Below are 22,035 nucleotides of genomic sequence, written 5' to 3'. Positions count from 1 at the left end.
AACATCACTCAGCCAACACCATGCACCCAAAATAAATACTGTAATACCTTTCACTTAGTAGACATAGTGTACTTTCCTGGGTCCTACTAGACAGCACTGCTTCTTGTGCAATGTGATTCCTGACAGAGTGTACTCATGAGTCAGGAGCTAAAATGTATTACCTGCCAGTTCTATTTCCAGTCCTATTGTGGGCCCTCAAAACTTCCTTTTGATTGCCCTCCTCTTGAGATTCATCTGTTTCTCAGATTAAGCATCTGTTTCTACAATGAGCCTGTCCCAGGGACAGTAGGTTCTGCCATACGGCTTCTTGATTATTGAGGAGCATTCAGCTCTTAGGAACCTATTCTTGTGAAGGCAAACAGGAACAATTCTGTGCTTTGAATAAGCAAACATCCCCCTTTCTTACAGAGGTGAGAAAATCATCAGGTTCATCTGGATCCTGTATGGGCAGAAAAGTAGAAGACAGGAAGACTTGGTGGGATCTTCCTCTGCAAGGAAGGGAGAATTTCACACACTGGTTCTGCTTCTTTGGCTCCAAGGAAAGGAATGAGCCTGAAGAGGAACAAAGCTCAACAAACACTTCAACATAACCCCAAAAATCTTTACCTAGTAGAATCTCTTCTTCCACAGAAAAAAAAAAAAAAAAAAAAAGGGGGGAAAAAAAGAAAAGAATCTCTCCAGAGTTGGAGAAGAGGTGGGAAGGAAGCTACTTCTCCACTTGTAGCAAAAAAAGAGTTTTACTCATCATTCCTTCTTTATTTAAAAGAGAAGCAACATCTAGATGGAGTTGTAATACAGTAATACAATTTACTGACCCATAAATCAGGAAAAAAGTGCAACTACTCTACTGCAAAGGCAAAGGATTACTTTAGAATAACACAGAATCTAGTGAAGTAGTGCCATGTGGATCCTATAGTCAACTAGGCAAGATCACGAGAAAGAATGACTGCTTACCTTTCTTAATTTGGGAGAGAGGGAGAGATGGGACTGTTGCATAGATCCTAGAGAGGCACATTTAAGACTATAGTTCTTGTTCCAGACTAAAGCACTAAGCTAAAAGAAAAAGCACCAATCAGTGAATTATTTTTACAGGAAATACATGGGAAAGAGGAAAAGTGTTTGGAATGAAATCCTAGAAGGAAAGTAAGCTTTCTTGGATGGGCAGAATTTGTTTTGTTTTTTTCTTGAGCTCTGCACAAGGGTCTTACACTCTTCATCAATGAGGACATCCCAGGTTAACCTACTTCGTGTAAGCACAGGCGCTGACAAAATACTCTCACCTCCATTCTTAACTCTGCGTAAGAAAGTCAGTCAGTAGCTACATCTACACAGCCTCACATTATGTTCTGCAGCAGTACTACAAACATTAGGGTTTTTCCTACAGTATAATAAGTTTCAAAAATTTTATATCTTTTCCAATTTAAAAGACTTGCCAGCAGTTTATTGTGGAGCAGAAAAGGATGGTTAACACAAAATAGCACTCACATTCTTGACAGCTTTAGGTTTAGACACATACTACTTGACCCTGCAGCTCAACTTCAGTTGCTTAAAGGCAGATTCATGTAGATGGACACAGCCAAAAGTGATCCAGGAGTCAACGGGCACTCACCCTAATATACTTTGTTTTAATATCTAGTACTAGATATTAAAACAAAAAATATCTACTACTAGGTATTACAACAAAGTAAGCTTGAGTAAGTAAAGCTAAGTAAGCTAAAGTAAGTAAGCTAAGTAAACTAGAGGAGTCCTCCTCCAAAGGTGTCCACGGTGTCTATAAATGAAGTAGATGGACCCATTCAAATGCTTTAAATAAATTACTTAGTTTGCTGAAAACCAAAACTCACCCCCAATTCTTTAAGCAATACTATATCTATTTCACACCAAGAGTTTTCTGGGCTTTTCTCCTTTAAAAAAAAAAATTAATTAGAAAGTAACAGGAAAAGAATTTAATTATGTCACAATGCAGCCTATTCATAAACATACAATTATGTTCATTTCATGAGAATTTATCTTCACTGTGAAATCAATTGTCACAGTCTCCATTTACTATACATTACCAAGTCACATTTGATTCCTGCCAGAAAACTGTTGACTTCTGCAGTAAATCAAAATGACAGATACCGTTAGTTTCCTTCTGCATCTATCCCCAAGCCTCATCTAACTCAAGATGGTTTTTCCTTCTATGCAGTGAAATGAGCAGTTTCCTGGTAACTATATTTCAGAACTGGAAAGGTTTTCATAAATGGAAAAAATGCAGTGTATAGTCCAGGAAACTATTGAAATGTACAGTATCAGAAACATATGGCTGTAGCAAATACCTATGCAGTGAGAGGCTGGGAATGAAAAAGAGACAAGCCTATTAAAATTCTTCTCCTAAAGGGATTTTGCTTGAAAACTAAAATACTCTAATTGAACATTAAGATATGCTGCAGATTGGCGAGGGGGGAAACAGAATAATCTCCATGCTATCATGGAAGCTGGAACATATGATTTTCCCTTTGTTGTTTAATGATCTACATCTTAAATAGCAAAATGGTTCCATAGCCAGAACCCTCAGTGGGCAAACTCAGAAAGAGAATGCTGATTTCTCTCTCAATTACTAAGTTTTTTTTAATAAATCTTAGTAAATAATTTAAGGTTTTAATAAACCTTACTAAATTATTATTATTAAAAAAAAAAACCAAAACCCACCACACAAAAGAAACAACCATTCCCCTTAATCCCCCCTCAAAAAAAAACCCAACAACCAGAAACTAATTTAATTTTTATATGAATTTTGAAAAAGAAGCCATATTCACACACACACCCCATTCAGAATCAGAAGTAAGACAAAGTAAAACAATGACAAGACTTCTTATTTCAACAGATCCTTTACCAATTCCCAGTTTCAGTTTCCCTAAGAATCTGGGACAGAGAACACAGTTCCCAGTGGAGGGCCAGGTCGCTTTACTCAAGCCCCAGTATCCCTGATTCTGCTGACACAATCTATGAATTTAGGAAACTGTGGAAAGTGATACTAAACTTGTTTTGACCAAAAAAACTTTTAAAAACCAGCAGGCACGTTTTTAAAAGTATAAAAAAATCAGCTGTTTTATAGTAACAGAGGAATGACTGTTGTGATTAGAATTCAATAAATATTTCTTCAAGAAAAACTTCTGCCTCCTTTTAAGCTGGAAGAGTCCATAAACAGCCTCTCCCAAGGCAAAGGTATTTTGTTGTCTTATCACTGTGCTGTCATGTCTCAACATGCCTATATAGATATAAGGATGTTTTTAGAGCAGCTTGCAGATGCTGGAGGGTACACTCACAGCCCAAATGGGCAGGGTTATTACAGACATGGCAAACATTTTAGACATCTGATTTTGAAATCTGTGCTGTCCATTGTGTATGAATATCCAGTCAAAATGTGAACATGCAGCTATATTACACCCAAATAAATCTCAAACTTGCCAACAGAAATGCATTCTTCTCTTTGATTTTCACAGCAGTTCAGTGATTAAGATTATGAAAATATTCAAAACCATTAGCCAAAACACAGGGGGAACAACGAGTTATAATTAACAGATTTCTCATGGAAGGAACTTAACATGTACAGCTCATATCAAGTCACCAGAACAAAGTTTTCTTTCTTGATTGATGTAAGTGCAATGTTGGGATGTTTCACACATATCCATAGCAGAATAATCAGAATTACATTAATTGCCAGTATTTGAAGATCATTTTTGTTTTTAAAAACATTAAAAGTTTTTCAAAGCTTTTTTCTGTGGTCCCACAATGCAAGTGGTCAAGTGTTTGACATCTTATTCCCAGCAAGTATGTGCGTGACATACTTTCAAAGGGCATCTCCTGGCAGACACTGTCCACATCTAGGCTAGCTGAGATGTCAGCAAATGTAGGCAAAGCCTTCATGTAGAGCAGAGCAAGACTCACATTGCATCCTCACGTTGCTGGGACAACAGAAACTTGACAGCCCAGAATTCCTGTGCTTTGCTTTTGTTTTGAGGGAGGGAGGGACATTCCTTGCTTCTGAAAGGACTATTTCTGGCCAGTTCAGGAGCAACAGCTGGCTCTGCAGGGAGCCACATCCAGCCCTCATCACCTTGAACGTCATCTATTGCCAAGTTTTGGCAATGCAAGTGGGGAGTGGGTGTGAAGCAGGAGAAGAGTAAAACAAGGGCATCTATCCATGGTACCACTACAATCTATTTTACTTGCTTTTTCTGAAAAGGAATTTACAGAAATTGCACCTTATCTGCTGAAATGCAGTTCCACTGAGACAGCTGCAAATGCACCTCTCCAGCAATTAAAAAAAAAAAAAACCAAACAAAAAGATAAAATTTACAGGTCACTTTTATGTCTTCAAGTGTTGTCATGTTTCCTTATTTGTGTACAGTAATCTGAATAGGCTGTGCATCAGAAGTAGGCTGCCATAGAATACCCACGTCACTTAAATCAGAGGATGGAGCCTGAAAAGAAAAGTGTGAAGCAAACGCTATGACACAAAGAGTCTATTAATTAGGGAAGCAGAGGAATACCATTTGTTCTCCACTCAGCAGTATTTAAACCCAAACAAACAATAGAATGATTCCAAATATTACAGACAGGCAAGATTTTTCATTGAAGGAAGTAAGAAGCAATGACACTTTTGTGATTTACACCAGTTGAATCTGGTCACAAGGTACAGAAGTCATGAATGTTTTGGTGAGCCTAGGTGATTGCCAAACAAAACAAAAATAGGATCAGGAGATGATTATTCAGCCATACAGAACTAGATGACTAATCATGGAGCCGTTTCACCCTGAGTGGCTAGGAGGACACTAACCTTTCATTCCCCGTTTATGCAACTGCAAAACAGCAGATAAATCAAATCAAGAGTATCAAGATCTTTATTCACTCAACATAGTGGAAATACCACAACTGCACTCCCAGTTATTAAAATGTTCAGATAGATACATTTTTATGGCAGTATCTGCAGAATAGCACATTTTCTTACCTCTGCTCAGTGTTAAACAATGCAAAGACATGCTTGCTAGACATGAAGCTCTTTTCAACATCTCGCACTTTCAAGTTGTCCAAAGGAAGCATATACTTCTTCTCTTTTTCCTAGAAAAGAAACAGATTAAAACAACACTATATGAGAAGTCTCAAATAAACACGATTTCAGCAAACTCTGTTTAGTTGGTAATGACTTCAGTACGCTTATTATCATACGGGTATATTCAAAATTGAAATGTCTGTTTATCTTTCATAGACAAACCTGCAACAGAAATGAAACCTGAATTCCAGTTCTGTTTTTCACTGACCCATTCAAAATATTTCCCAGTTAAAAAAAAAAAAAGCCAAATCTCTCTAAATACATAAGCATCTACTTTTATTATTCTTCATTCCTCTGAATTATAATAAGAAAAGAGTCAAACTTAACTAAAATGAAAGTGTCTAATCAATACAAAACTCTTCTTCCATGTCTGTGGACATAAAAATCATCTCTATCTACAATTACTATTATTAATTATTCATGGGTAGCATTTGATTACCCCCCATAAATTTTCATTACTCCAATGGAAAATACAAAAATCATACAAGTCAATCAAAATCATACTATCAACGAGGTTTTATATATACTGTATACAAACAAAACCAGACTCTAATCTAACCAGCTTATTTCTCCAAACAGCATGAATGATCTATTCACTTTTACTGTAGCCAGCTACTTTTGCATTTTCATCACAACTCTTATTTACAGCACAATCACTATAATTTCACCTTTTCTAGGTTTCTTGCTTCCTGTCACTCCAAATTAAGGACTAGTAACACTCTCAAGCTACTTTCTGATGTCAGAACAAAAGAGCCCGAAGATTATTAGCCATTTCCATTGTGCTAAACTTCCTTGAATTCCTTGTACTGATGGATAAACCAGGGCAAACCTCTCCATTTTGCTTTGCAAATACATCTGCTGCTAAGTAGATGTGATCCAAAGACAAGAGGGGCAATGCATGCATCCTCATACCCCCAATCTTTTTTTGCACATCATGATAAAATTGCTGGCAAAGGTACTAATGTAGTACAGAGTTTAACACTATGAAGGTACTGTTAAGGCTGGTGCCATTACCATGGCAGCAATGGAGTGGGGAAAGGATTTATGCCCTGGAATTTGTGCAGTGGATACCAAATGGGGTTCTCGTGAATTTTGCTACCTAGTGACTCTAAGGAAGTTCAATAAATCACCAAAGTTGGAAAGCTTAGGATTCCTTCACGGTCCCTTATCTGCCAATATGGAGCAAGACTGTCACGCCATCAGAACTAGCTGTGAAGTCTAGCACCCTTTGCAATTGCTGGAGAATTGTGAACTGGGACATCAGTTATGGTGTTTGGCTCAAGGAAGAAGTATGCATGTGATAATAGTTTATTGTATGCCATAAAACAGGACAGAAGGCACAAACCAAACTAGGACTCATTTTTCTTAATACGTACTTCCTAGAAGAAACAGAAGTAACTTCCACTGCACAGAACTGGAAGAAGTCCTAGCTAGACTGAGATGTGTGTACTGTGAAGGCAGATGTAATTCAACTTGGCTAAGCTTCAGCAGATTGCAAAACTAAACTGGATGAGAATATACCTAAGAGTGAAACTATAAAAATACAGTGACGTGTCCAACAACGGCTCATTTTCCTAGACAGCTTCATAACAGGCCCCAGTAGAGGAAAAAGCATATTTCAAAGGCCCTTCTGGAAAAGCATGGTTTCTACTGTCTTGTTTTGTTGAATACAGAAATTGTCAAATCCAGACTGGGAGTATTACAGAAAAAGTGCCTGATGGATTTTCAAACTGCTTTAGTTTAGCAATCCCAGAAATTATTACCCACAAAAGATCATACATATTTATATTCTTCATGCTCTCATCTAACAATTCTGATGTAGTCTAGTTCTGTGCCAGTCTATAGCTATTTATCTATAGCTATTGAGATCTGTATTCCGCTTCCAGGGAATATATACGCCCTGAAACTTTCAGGTTTTCCCTGAAGGGAGAGTATAGTATCATCCACTCAGAGATAAATAAAACTAAGCAAAGTAAATTCTCAATATACCAATAGAAAAGTAAATAAATCATGGTAAACAAAAATAAATAATTTATAGATCAGATATTTATGTCTAAAAATTATAAATGCTGTCCTCTAATACTGATTTTTATTGATATGGTCTATTTTGGTATTATAAACTTATGTTCTAAGTACTTCTGGTAGCATTTGAAAGGTAACACTATGTTAGTTTTGGTGCCATGACAGTGACATGCACTTTGAAAAATATCCTAGCATATGAAGTCAGGAGAATACGTATTAAATTTTGTATTAAAGGGTTCCCCCCCACACCCCCCCAGTTAAAAGCTGGACTGCATAGTAATGTAAGATACTTTGTTTTCCATTTCAAACATTTAAGACAGCTTATATATACTAAAAAAAAAAATCATCTTTTGGGCAGAAATATCAATGTTATTTAGTCCATCTTAACTAAGAAAAGAACAGATAAGATTAATTTTTATTCTTTAAAATTATCGTTCACTATTACAGAATATGCTTATAAAAGATTTACTATTCGATTACCAGAAATTTAAGAAGTTTCTGATGAAGTATTTGGTCTGACAGACACTATTTACTGACAAACCAAGCAACCACAGATGAATAAAAATAGAAACTGATGAAAAAACTATACTAAGAATCTGATTGTCTAAACAAAAAATCCACAAGCAGGAAACTTTTACAAATGTTTGATGCCAAACTGTGAGAAAGTGTTTCTTCTGTAGCCACCAGGAAAAAGGAAATGCCTACTGAAAGCCAAGAAGTGGTTGGTATTTATTTACATGGCCTCCTACCCACATGCTGAGACAGGGCAGTTTCCAAGAAAGGGAAATCGTAAGGGTGCCTATGCTTGAAGCTAACAGAGACAGCATGTCACATACGAGAAATCAGACCTAAATACTGCTTAATTTCAGGAGAAAAGTATTACTGCAATATTAAAGCATGGCAGCAAAACCCACAGCAACTTCCCTCCCCTCCACTCCCCCAAAACAACAAGGGAAAAAATACATATAAATGGAGCATGAGCTAATTCAACAGCAGATGAGCCCAACATCATTTTAGCCTTAGCTCAATTAATATTATATTATGGCAGAGTGAAAAAAGCTCCAGCCAGGACTATCTGTGCATGTTTCCCATCCTGTGAGAGGCTGACAACGTAAGAAACAGGGAATGTATGAAGCCTGGGAGGAATGGGGCTAGGCACACTTCTACAAGTGATGACATGCACATAACTGTGGGTCCAGTTTGTCCCCCTCAGCATTTGTTCTTTTTTATTTATAGATTTTTATTTTTATAATGGAGCAGAGAATTTAAACGTGACATGAGGGGAAAAACCAGCACATGCTGATCTCATATAGAGACTTTGTCTCTCTTTTTCCTATACACATTAGAAGAGAAGGAAAAAGTGGGAGGCAGCATGGCCCACTCCTGTCTCTGTGACATGAAGAAAAAAAAAAATCCCCATAATGCACCTTAGAAAAACAAACCAAACCTGCTAGCCTGGGGAGGCCTTTCCACCCTTGAGACGATGTTTCACCACTCATGGGCATAAGTAGCACTCACATCCTTAATGGACTAGTTCTGTTCTCTGACAGGTGAGTAAGCTGCCAGGAACTGACAGCACGATGTAAATATGCCATATTACAACTGCCCCTTCCTTATGCAGTATTTAAATGTACTAAAAATAAATACTGCTGAAGTTCAAAATGGCACAAGGGATGCAAAAAATACAACAGCAGCTCCCCTCCCCCAGCAAGGTGTCAGCCAGCACTTCCAAACTAATGAACTTCATTTCATTTTCAGCCTAAGGCAGAAATCATTCTCTGCTTTTGGAACTTTGCAGGGCTCCATCAGAACAGCAGAAGAATAAACCCTGAACACAATGTCAGCTAACTGGATTATAAGGGGAACAGAAATCTTTTGCTACATAGAAAAGAGATTGTTAAATTATTTCAGCTTCTTCCATTTATCAAAGGTGATTCTCACTTTTATTTGTCACTTCAGGATGGCTGCTGTGCAACAGCAGCATGCAGAACAAACTCTACTCCATATTTTGTATGCTGAGGAACAGAAGCAAAATCCATGCAGGACAATTCACATATATGATGCTCAGATTCTGAAGGGCAAGTCTGACCCGGAGTGTTGGCCTATTCACACTTTTAGTTAAGCCACGAGGAATCCAGCCGGTCTGCTCACCACTTTGTTATGCTTTTTAGAACATCAGTTTCCAACCAGAGGGTCATGACACCAGCCCAAACGTGTCTATGTCAACTGTGGGGACCACAAGTTCAAGAAATCAAGCTCACAACTGGAAGCGCAGGCCACACTGGAGAAGTGGGAAAAAAGGCTGGTTTACAGGAAGATTCATTCTGTGCATCATTTGTACTGAAAGTACAACTCTCAAGAGTAATTACTGCACGCTGACAGCAAATATAAATAGCCATGAAATCACTCTTCTATTAGTATTACACATTAACAAGTATTGGGCATTAATGGGGCAAAATAGTGAACTATTTTTAAATCATAAATTGAGCAAGGACAGTTTGAATTAAAGTTTGGGAACAGCAAATAAAAAGAGTGGCATTTCTGCCTCTCAACTAGATTTCCAGACTGCCACTGTACTACTTACTCTCTGTATTTGTTTCCACATTGGTAACTCAGGCCTAATGCTTTCCTGACTCACAGGCATCATGCTAGACCTTGTCTCTGCAAGCAGCTAGTGATGGCAGGGTATCATTAAGGTATCCTGAATTCAGGGTATTAAAATGTGTAGGTGGAACACTAAAGCTGAGCAACTATTTGGCAAAGCAGTTAAGCAGTGGAGGCAGAAAACAATACCAAAGTGAAGATGTTCTACAGTACTGTACTATTTTAGATGGCTGGATCACTACCCTCATTTTAGAGACAGAAATAGACACAAGAAGCAGTGGCTTGTGAACATGCTGAGCTTGAGCAATCTGTATTAAAGAAAGCAAGAAGAGGGGAAAAAAAAAGAAGTGTACGGAAATGCTGGTGGTGAGCTGAAACTATGCCTGTTTACTCCTGAAAAGGAAAGGCTCGGATTTGTTTACACCTTGAAGCTAGTCTCACTGCCAGTACAGAATTCTGCCAGTGCAGAACAGGCTACTCTGTGGTGGCATTTGATGCAAATGCAATCTATTAAGATGCCTTATAGCAACTTTTATAGTATTTAAATCAATATCCAAAAGTTAACGATATTCTAACTTTAAACATACCCAAGAGAACTTTACTGTATTTCTATGTCAGTATATTTTTCATTCTCAGTTTAGAAAGCCACACGGCATCTTCACAATGGTCTCGGCTTTACCACACTTGATTTAAAGCATACTCTGAAGAATGAAGCATGAGATACTTACATATTACTGTAAACTTTTGAAGAAAAACAAAGCAAGTTATTTTGTTACAGACAAGCTAGCAATGTGGGATTCAGGCCTGAACATGCTCCTGGGTACAGCTGTGGAAAACGTAATTGTAAATTGTCTATAAAGTGAAAAAGGAGCTGCTTTAACAGAAAAACAAGGCATACATAAACATTTTAACATTTTTTATGAAAAGCATTGCAAAAGAATACTTAATAAGTTGCAGATGAGAAGACCATGTTTCTTCCACCTATGCACCTCTCCCTCCAGTATTCTACAATCAACTCCTACATAGCTTTAGCTGTTGATGAGAAAGCACTGAAGCCAAGCACTTTTCCAAGAATTTCTTTCATTTTACCTCTGAAACCAGATTCAAACCACCATAGATTCAGATTCTTCAATAAAGCCAGCCACACGGGCGTCAAGAAGCACTCTCACATGTACAGATGATTCTCTAGGTGTTCAAGTGAAAGTTTTCAGATAAAAACTTTGAGCAAACAATGAAAAAATATTGTCTCACTCCCTGAGACACTTCCACAGACAGGTGGATTACACCCCCATGTTGCACTATCATTCTCCTTCCTGCTTCATTCTCACCATGTGCCAGGAGAACTCTAGCTGTGCTATACCACAAAGGATGTACATTGCCTGGAGGCAGTTTTACTACATGTATCAATATCGACAAGAATAATTCAGTATGGCATACTAGAGAGCTGTCATAGATAGACAGATAGATAGATAGATAGATAATTAAATACCAACAAAGACACAGAAGAACCATTATGCAACATTTGAGAGAGAGAATTTTAGGAAAATGCTAAAGAACAAAATGAGAGCTCCAAATTGATAATCTCAATACAAAAATGTGACAATGAGCAGTAAGCCAGACCATTAGAAGAAAGGAGCACAACACAGAGGCCACAAATACCAAATCTTCAATAGAATCTGCAGCTGAAAAAGAGAGGTCTGATGAAATAATCAAGCTCTTCCAGGTTTGAGTTACATTTTTAGATTTTGCACTTGTAATACCTTTTCTATGCAGTTATGTGTACTCCTGCACTTCAAATTTTTTTTTTTTTTTCTGATCTTTTGGTAACTTTTCCCACAACATATTATTAAAAAAATTCAAATGGCTTGTTGTATCTCTGGTGTTTCTTCTGAATTCAACTGTGGGATTAAACCTGATGCTAATGTTAAATCAGTCCTTAGTCTAGTCTTGTCATTCATTTTAGTCTGTTATTCATTTCCCACAGTGTTTTTTTCATATAAGAACTAGATTTATATTCATTTCTGCATTTTCCTTCTGCACAAACTTCTTCAGGAATAGAACCACAAGGCTTCAAAACTCTGTATTTGAAATACTCCATCTTTTTGAGAAATGGTTACTGGTGGCTTTCTTAGAGTTTACTATCCTGCTACATTTCAAGACTTCACAGAAAGACATCAATACATGACAATGTAATATGTCTCTCCATCATTATTTTGTAGCACAGCTGTCCAGCTTTAATTGAGGGTTTACAGGGAGCTGAAGCTCTAGCTTGCATTCATACATCACACACCAAAGCAGAACCTCACAATCTACCTGCTCAGAGCTGGGCAGCCCTGAATACCACCTTCTGCTTGCCTGGAGGAGAGAATGGCCACAGCACACAACATTGGACAACCAGAATCCTTGGGAATGCTGAGTGATGAGCAACCAAGCTGGCCCTTAAGTGGGAGTTAACTAATGCCGCAAGCATTGTTGCTGCCTGCACAGCAGTCTCCATGTTACAGTACCTAGATAAACAGCTTTTCCAACATCCATTTCTCATTTCCCTCAATAATGAGAGGTAACTGTGCAGGCATCTTATTGTATTAGTGCAGAGCCTGAATGGCTAGATTAAAAATAAAATAAAAATCCAGTTATTTCACTGGAACTCCCTGTGCCTTTCATGATCAGTGTGTCAAACAGAAGTGTAATAGTTTCTGGAATATATAACAAATTCACCATGATTTAAGACTGCCCCTCTTCAAAAGAGGTGTTTATTATCACAAGTAGAAGGGCTGGTCTTTCATTGGTCTGTGCTGTGGGGATGTACTGTCAGTAAAAGGGTCAATCTGAAAAAGGGCCTGATGAAGAGGAAATCTCTGGTTAGCTCCTAATGGTTAGAACCTTGAAAGGTCATTTTGATTTTGGGAAATCTTGTCTGGGAAAGAAGCCAGCAATTCCTCTGAACTGAAGTGGTGCTGGCATTTAAAACTGAGAGAAACTCCCGACTGATGAACTAGTTGACAGTCTGGAAAACTTCTGCTGGATGCATCTAGTGGTTGCTCTGAAGGTAGAGGAGAAAAAGAAGAATCCTCTGACCTTTTATCCCTTGCAATGAAGCCTGCTTCTGACAGCTTGTTTTTCTCTACTGCTGGTCAAGTTTTTATTTGTCACTCTTCACCTACTACAGATCATCCAACAATCACAATGGTTTGTGGGAGCAATAGTGCAGGATGAAGGGCTTTGGTGTGGTATCTCTGTGCTTGCAGAGGGCTCAGAGTGACAATGACATACCAGTTCCTGGGAGATCTGGCTTTTCAGTTGGGTACAGCTTTTCATTCATACTGTTTATGATTTTGCTTATTTCATACGTGTATAAAAATACTGTTTTATGCATGTACACATTTTGGCAAAAAAACCCCAATAAGTTTAATTGTATTTTCAGCTTCCTGGACTCCCTTAACTTGCATATAAAAAGAAAGCCTCTCATTTATAAGCCTTCTGAAATTCCTTGGTAGATACATGAAGAAGATACACCTTTGCAATAGTACCCTTGTTTTCTGCTGGAAGGGCATTTCTTAAAACCCTTTTAGCTTTTGAATGCATTTCATTTTCTATAAAATGAACCCAAGAAAAGCTCAAACTCAGGAAGGCACTGGATACTTTTCTTTGGATACCTATTGAAGTATATGGAGAGACACTAGATCCTTTGTGTGTATGCATGCGTGTGGAAAAAAAAAATCCTTCTCACTAAAATCAAAATGATAAATATGCAATTACATAATTATGTAAAAAACATTAAGCAGGATTTTCCTGAGGCGACACATCTGTCTCTACAAGACTCCTGAAGATGCAACAAAATACACACACACAAATTAGTTCATGGCTTTTATGCTGCCCTACTTGCTTGTTATCATTAAAAGCTTTCAGACAGTAATCAATTTCACTGTGGTGGAGATTACTGCAAAATGCATTAAGAAGTTCACGCCTGTGGCAATGGTCACTGAAAATATTTTGGAAAGCATCCCAGAAGTATAAGACTTTTTCCAGACATCCGAGAGAAACTCTGCCATGACAGAGCTTCTGGTGTCAAGACTTCTCCCCTACCACCCCTCCTTTTTTTATAGCAGCATTTTTTGAAAGGTACATTTCAACTTTTTTTTTTTTTTTTTTTCTGCAATCCAAGAATCTTAGATCATGGAAAACATTAACTTCTGAGGCAACTGTCTGAAGATATCTCCCCCCTTGCTCAACATAAAATGTATAAATACACTCTGGCTTCCTAATTTCAAAGAAAATCTGTTGATTTATAACAAAAGAGTGAGAAAACCACCCACTTACTCTACCATAACAACATTTCGGGGGAAGGGGGAGGAGGGATGGTGTTTGTAAAATAAGTAGCCCTGGGGATGTCCCTATATTAAATAAAAAACAAAATTAAGTACACCTTAATCATCAAGCACTATTTCTACTTTATATCAAGGCTGTTAACTTCAAATGCTAAATAACATATGCCATCCAATGTTCAAGAGAGTGGGTTTTGAAATGTGCCTCAGAATTTGGCAAAAAATATCCTAAATTAATTATGGTGATGTGCAGGAAAACCTGCAACCCTCTGCCACTGGAAATTAATAGCTATTAGATTGATGCGTCCTTAGAAACATTCATCGGGGAGACTGTTCCCATGAAACTGTCAGAGATTGAAACACTTCTGAAGCTCTTAGCCAAAGTTGTTCCTCAGACTGACCTTAAATTGTCTCTAGACTGTAACCCTGTGAATACAGAAGCCACTTCTCAGTGTACATCATCTGCCCCAGTTAAGTACTTGAACACGAGTGGGGATGGAAGACTTGATCATAGAAAAACCTGAACAAGAATTGAACTGAGAAGGAACCTTTCAAACATGGACATGGGAATGTGGAGAAAAAAGTTAATAGAACATCCAAGTCATCATGAAACTATTAGCCTTGAGAACAGTCAAGAGCTAGGGGACAGTGACAAAAGATGCAACATCAAAGTATTATTTAAAGCTACTGTCATTTAAAAAAGTAACTGCAAGGTGCTAGGCAGTGTTAGTCTACTACTGAGTCCTACCTTTAGGAGTATGTGTGGAGAGAAGCATGTGTAGGAGAGCTGTCAAACATGGTAGTTTTCAATCTGCAAATGCTGTGTATTAAATGAAAACGTCCAAGTGTTGCTCACCAACAAGCAGCTCTTTCCTGATCATGGTATGTTGTTTTTTCACATTTGAATGCTTGAACCATGAAGGACATGCAACACATTGCTAGCTATTTCGATTGTTCTGCTCAGCCGTTCACTTGCAGTAGCATAAAGCAAACAGAGGTACTGTTCCAGTATCACCCTAAGGGGAAAGTATGTCAAGCTTACAGCATACCTTAACAACACGCAACTGAAACAAAGAGACTTTGTGACATGCTCCCTTTAAAATACCATGGCAGATGGTGAACTTAGACAGATGTCAACAGGAGGTACCACAGTTTGGAGAAGCATAGAGCAGTTCCTCTGGAAGGGAAGAGACATCCTCAAACAGAAATAACCACAACTGTTCAAGTGTCATCACTGCCATTTTGCGTGATGGCAGAACTTGATTAATGTATTGACAGATCACCTTTGCCAGTTCTATACTTGCTCACCTTTGTGTCCTTGCTGAATCAGAGTGACAGGGTAATACTCATACACCAAAGTTTTAGGGACTGTCAAATACTTGGCATTGAAGGCAGTTCTGCAGGCCCAGAGCTGACAATGCTTATGGCCAGTAACAGATTATCCAAAGCTATGTTTTGCGGCCAGCTAGAATAGGGCACATAGCTAAGAAACAGGCTAGGGAAAATATCTGCAAGCATAAACTTAAAGCAAATCTTCAGTCATGTGTTATTAGTTTCACTACATTGGAGGCAACAGCTAGAGACTTCTGCTAAGAGACAGATCATCACAACCAAGACCTACGAACAAAGCAGGACCGTCACTGTGCAGTGCCAGAGGCACTGGAGAGAAGTGGGGTGCTGAAGTTAGGAGACAACATCTGTGATGCTTCTGGCTGCCAGATTAGTTTCCACCAAGGCAGCCACAAAGGCTCAGTCAACCAGAGACTCCATCATCATTGCACACAGCAATGAGCACAAAAACTGGGCAATGAGAGTACCTCTAAAGAGTATCAGCACCTGGAAGAAGGAGGCATTTCCCTTGCTTCTGCGTGGTGGATGAGGTCTTTAGTAACTGCCAGATTAAGAATCTTTCAGTTCTGCTATCGCAAAATAACATCCTTACTAATAATTTAAAAAAATATATTTTTAATTGTTTTTCTACTTTTCTCTGTACCTCTTCCAATCCAAAGTAACGCCAAACCTTGTCTTTCATTGCCATGACATTTAAACACATGTCATTTCTCCTCTGTATAAAATAACATCATCTTTAAAGAATTCCAGTTCTCCCATGCCTGGATTCCTGCAATCAAATATTATTCTGATTCACACCTAACACCCTCTTTTATTCCATGCTGTGTGCTTAGGGAGGAAAATACAAATTGAATATACCATTGTGTAGACTAGAAGTTGTGTTAAGATGACAAACACCTGCATTCACTTAATCATCTCTGTTAAGATATTGTCAGTTGGACTCCCCAAGAACACAATTAGGGAAGGAGCTCTTTTTTAACTAGGAAAAAAAAGAAAAAAAATCCTCTAATCAATGATCAAGACAGCCATAAGAACTACCTTTATCATGTTCTAAAAATTTTCAACATGCAGCTTGGATAGCTATTGTTGGTGAAGTGATATTATGAAAATAGGATTTTAAAGAATCAATAAACATGATGTAAATTTTTGCTCCAGCAGAACTGTCTATACCTGCTCAACCTCAGCTGTTTCAAAGAACCTATGAAATGTACAATGTCTTAGAAATTTTCCAGGAGTTTCAGAAGTATAAACAAACAATGACAATGAAAGAGGTAGTGACATTATTGCAAACACAGAAAAGACAACAAAACAGGCATATTGAAACCTGAAAGTTGAAACATGCCTGCAAAAACACTCACTTTTATATTGTACAGTTGTATTACAGGAGAGAAAGATAACACCTCTGCTTCTCTGGCAGAATGTGAAATATTTGTTAGGAAACATAGCACTTCCTCAGGAATATATACTTTACCAATGCTGACTCAAAATACTACAGACTATCAATACACTGGCCCTAAACTTACAGGACACTATTATATTTGTAAAGAATCATTCCAAAGTACATACACTAATTCTACATAACAATGACATACGGCACTGAATTCCCAGACAGTCAGTCAAAGTTCTGGGCAGGAAACCAAATTCCATGCTTTTTTTTTTTTTTTCCCCCCTCCCTTTAAACACTATGTCAAAACACTTATTACTTGTTACTTGTGCTTTGAAAGATATACTCCATTACTCCTCAGTGTCTTATCCTTTACAGATACTGCAACCAAAAGGAACTGCTGCTGGAAAAAATGTATTACAACTGTTTTCTAACACTGACATATTGAGATTGTTTCAAAGTGAAAAAGGCATGGTGACAACAAAAATCCAAGTAAAAAGAAGATAGCTAACTTAAACTATAGGTACAAACTCAACTTTCAGAAATGAATCTATAATAGTGAAACAAGCTATCAAGTACTAAAACTCCCAAGTTTATCATTTACCACATATATATTCATTCTAGGATCAATTCTGAAAAGTGAATTTATATAACTATGCCTTACTGGTGTAAACTGTCTCATTAGTATTCAATGAGCTCATTTCACACACAGTTAATTCTAACATCAACAGAGATCATCTTTTAATGTGTTATAAAGTAATAAAGAATACGTTAGAGAAAAGCTTTTCCTCTCATTTTGTTTTCAAGACACTCAAAGATATAAAGCAGGGAGGACAGCATATTGCAAAGTTGTCTGTGCAACAAAATTTCAAAAAGTACAATACAAAACAAAGAAAATATTTTAGCTAGTTCACCCTCTGCCCTCCAAAAGCCTCACAAATACTGAAATAAAATGTTGAAATAAAATTTTCATAAAAAATATTCCAAGTCTGCCTAAGAGCTATTTAAACATTATATTCAGCAACTTGATTTTCTGTGATCTGTTTTTTACATTTACATTACCCAAACAGCATGTATATCTTAATTATTTTCTCAATTCATTTGTTTTGCTAAAATAATATTTTATTCCCCTTTGAGAAAATTTCCAAGGTTATAAAAATAAGATTGTCTAGCAGTTTAGATTTGTTTTAAATGTCTAATAATATTAATTGAATAGTTTCAAATAATGAGGGTTTTATACCAATGCGTTACCAAACTATATAATTACTATTAGGAAAAGTACATGGCTACAGACAAGGCTAAACACATGTATATTTGAATAAAATATATTACAGAACTATTGCCATTACTCAAAAAAAAAAAAAAAAGGGGGGGGGGGGGGAAAGAAAAAAGAAAAAAGAAAAAAAAAGAAAAAAGCCCCCAACACCAAAAAACCCACACCACCAAAAAGCTACCAAAACCAAATGTTATAAGCCTGGCAAATTTACCGTTAAAAGAAATTCACATTCCCTAATGGAAACAGAATACCTCAAATACATTTCAATCTGCCCTGAAATTGCACTTTAGAGGTGGGGAGGAGGAGAACATAATTCAGACACGGGAAAAAAAAAACAACACGTTAGTCTAAGAACACAAACCGTAAGATTTTAAAATCAAATTCATTTGACAGCTGCACAGAGCCTTGACAGGCAAGCCCCTATTCCCCTTGCACTCAGTGCCAGTTCCCCATTCAACTCTCACATCTCCTGCTGAGGACATTTGGTGAGAGAAGTGTTTTTAAAGATAGGAACTACTGAAATTCAAAGACAACTTTGGCCAGAAATTGTACATGGACAAAGACCACTACTTCTAGGGACTTTTTGCGAGAAGGTTACTTTTTGCAAAGAGACTGAAACCATATGTCACAGTCTTACAAAGTAAACAAACACTACCTCCTTCTTCAAGGTAAGTGAAGATGGGAACACAGTGGCCTCTGTTATTTTCAGCAGGCATAAGCAAAATCCCAGACCCTTTAGGAACACTAGGATACGAGATCATCTCAAAGAGAAACACATCATGGAATTTTCTTTTGCTCACTGAAAAGGAGGAAAAAATTATACGTACTAACAGGTGTGTGGCCCTTAATCTAAAATAATTATACTCTAATTACCATTGGTTTCTAAATTCTCTCATCTTAAGCAACACGGTTGAAAAGATCTTCGTTATTTCATTATTCGGATCATTTAGCACAAAATAGACTGACGTAAGGTGCTGAGTTTCATAAGAACACGTCTGATTAATTTGAATTAGGCTGTAAGTTCTCAATTTGCTCCACAGTCTAAGAAAATTCTCACTGCCCTCACACATGCACACAGAAAAAATACTGCTTAAAAAGAAAAAAAAATGTTAATTACAGAATCACAACACTTGATCCTTATTTACCCATATCCTAAAGGGGAGGTGGGAGTGTGGGGGAGAAGAATCTAGTGAGGAGGACTTTCAAGCAGTTCAGAGTATCTCAAAGATGAAAATGAGAACATAGAAAGACCTGGTAAGTGTAACACACAGTGACCTGGACAAGAGGCTGGAGAGGTGGGAGTAAAGTTCGCAAAGGGTTATGGAAGAAACTGCTGCACAGGTAAATAAAATGTTTGTGGACTGACTTACTAATGGCACAAAAAATAAACATGAAAAGCTAGAAATTTGCAGTACAGAATCAAAATTATTACTTAACTGATCTAACAGAGTGGAATAATTCACATAATCTGGAACACTGACATATCTTTATATTCTTGTCTAGGAAGTCAGACAGAAAATAATTGGGAAAGCATCATCCTTCATAACCAAAGCACATGTACTGATGTGGAGTTGACACCAAACAGGAAGATAGATGTTCTAAACGTTCCTGGAGGTAACTAAGGAACAAAGAAATGTTCATCACCATCACCAGGACTTTCAGTGATCACTATAATGATTCACAGTACAGGACTTGATGATAATGAGGTATTTTAACTAAAAGAAAGACACCGTAGAAAAGGCTGACCCATTGCTTGGTTGAGGGGGAAACATATTAACAGGCAGTTAATAGGTTTCTATGTTGAGAAAGCTCCAGTATTCAATCCATCTTTCACATTACTTTTCACTAAAAAGTCTAAGAAGCAGTAAAAATTATTACGGTTAGATATTAGGAAAAAAAAAGTTAAAGAAAATGAATCACTAATATAAGCTTTTAAGTTTATACTATATCCCCCTCATTCTTTCAGTTCTTTCGAGTGCCTCAGTTTTGAATCAACAGCTTAAAGTCATAAGAGTAAAAACTGCAACTAATATGTGTAAACCTCTTATCTAAATTATGTAGAGTGAACAGAAAAGCAAGCCTGACTTAAAAAGCATAAGAGTTCCTTGGAACTAAGCCCTACTCTTACCCTACTATTTACACCGTAGCTAGCATCTTTGCTAGCTACAAGACAGCACTCAATCTTCATTGAAAACACAGCCTAACTCAGAGATTCTCAAATGTTTTTCTATTTTAAGCACATTCTCTTTTCCTCTCTGCTCTACTCCAGTGCTGAAAATCTTGCATGGTCTAGGGCTGCATCCACTAGCTCTTTCTCTCCAGAACTGCTTTTTTAAAGTCCCAGCTCCCATGTCGTGCTCCTCAGGAAGGTGCTTGGAGTGATGTGTTAGATGCAGCTTGGCAGAAGCCCTTGAGACACAGGCATGACAAAGGCTTGAAGGACAGAACTAAAGAACTCAATTTACTAGAAAAGTTGCAACTACTTATCAGTGCAGGGCTGAAAGGCAACAGCACCCCATGCTTACCGAGCATGAGAACTGCTGGTCCGCAGAATAAGCTGTGAGTACAAACCAAACCCAAAGAAGAGGGGCATTGGCTTTCCACCACACAATGGCAAGTACAGCTCAGCAGGAGACTCAATCCATAGAAGCACTTTCATCTTATAGAGAAGAGGTCAACATTTGGTTCTGCTCCAAAAACAAAAGAGTCAAGGCTCTGGAAAATAATGTACCACACGTTCCTTTATTCCCTCATGGCTGGGAACCAGCCTCGCCGAGGAGCAGCTACTCATCTTTTCCATTCGGTAGGACAGGGTTTTGGTCCATCACCTCAGTGGCAAATAATGTGCAGAAAAGCATCATTTCACAAGTCTGACCTGAAGGCCATAGGAACATGTGCACCATACGCAGCAAAAAAGCTCACTAGGGAAATAATAGAGAACTTAGAAGTCCAGGTTTCATGTAACTTCTGCCAATAAGGTGTTGGTTATCCCCAAATTAAGCTTGTTTTATAAACTAAACTGTTGAGATAATTTTTTTGTCATAAGCAGGGAGCAATACAACTATAAGTGTTTGAAGTCCTTGTTCACATTTTTACCTCAGATGCCTGAAGGCACTTTTTCTGCTCCCACAGTGTGGAATGCCCTACCACAAAGCACCTGTGTGGAATCTTCAGAGGCTGTTTTTGAAAAGCATAATAAAAAGGCATTTCTTCTTAAAGTTTCTGTTGTTAGCAGCACAGCTTATTGACCACTTTTGTGGATGCACTTTCCAAAGCTTTTCATACAGATGGGATTTCTTATGTGTAGTTACCCATTACAAAAATATAACTGAAAACTTATAGTTTTCAACAATGAGACAAAGGAGGAAGCAGGCTTCTCTTTATGTAAGGATGTACCCATCTTCACAGTGAAAAAAAGAAATTATTTCCACAAGGTTTACTGCAAATTTACTACAGCAATTAAACTGTCCAGTGAATCTGTCTATATCAACTTTTTCCCAGATTTAAAACCAGATGTAAAAACCATCTTGCATTTAATTTAATTATTCCAACTTGGGTAGAATACGTAGAAACAGATATTTTGGCAATTGGTTGCTAATGAGCTTTCTTAACTCTTGAAAGCTGTTCTTGCAATGCTTTTCCTACAGTATTTACAATTAAAAGACACAATTAGAAAAAGGTTAAAATCCTTATTCCTCCTGCAGCAGAAAACACTAGATCTCTTTTCTAGATCTCATTGTGCAGGAAAGGTTTTTAAACAGGATTCATCAAACAAAGCTTCCTGAGAACCCACTTTCTTGCTGGCTGTTACCTCAGTCTTTTTGTATTTCAGCAATACAGTAAAGGGTTAGTAAACCTATCTACACTACAACGCCCATTGCCATACTCCACCCATCAGGGCTTCTAACTTTACCAAAAAATGCAGCATTTTTAACCCATTGTTGAGCACTGGCATTTAAATGCTTAGGCAACATTTATT

At 37.6% G+C, this 22,035-nt stretch overlaps 1 protein-coding gene across 8 annotated transcripts in view; it reads right to left on the bottom strand.

Moving 5' to 3' along the window:
* The window catches only part of DNM3 (dynamin 3), a 176,823-nt gene that overhangs the window by 61,654 nt on the left and 93,134 nt on the right, over nucleotides 1-22,035 (bottom strand). For 7 of the 8 annotated variants that reach the window (XM_030494442.1, XM_030494443.1, XM_030494444.1 and 4 more), the window contains one exon: nucleotides 4,994-5,103. In XM_030494442.1, coding sequence (XP_030350302.1) covers nucleotides 4,994-5,103 — 110 coding nt within the window. Of the gene's footprint in view, nucleotides 1-4,437; nucleotides 4,467-4,993; nucleotides 5,104-22,035 lie in introns of those variants that run through there. The other variant, XM_030494450.1, reaches the window with a different exon arrangement.

This window comes from Strigops habroptila, chromosome 8, assembly GCF_004027225.2.
Source record: "Strigops habroptila isolate Jane chromosome 8, bStrHab1.2.pri, whole genome shotgun sequence".
In the NCBI taxonomy this organism is placed as follows: Eukaryota; Metazoa; Chordata; class Aves; order Psittaciformes; family Psittacidae; genus Strigops; species Strigops habroptila.
This window is presented reverse-complemented; position numbering and strand designations above follow the sequence as displayed.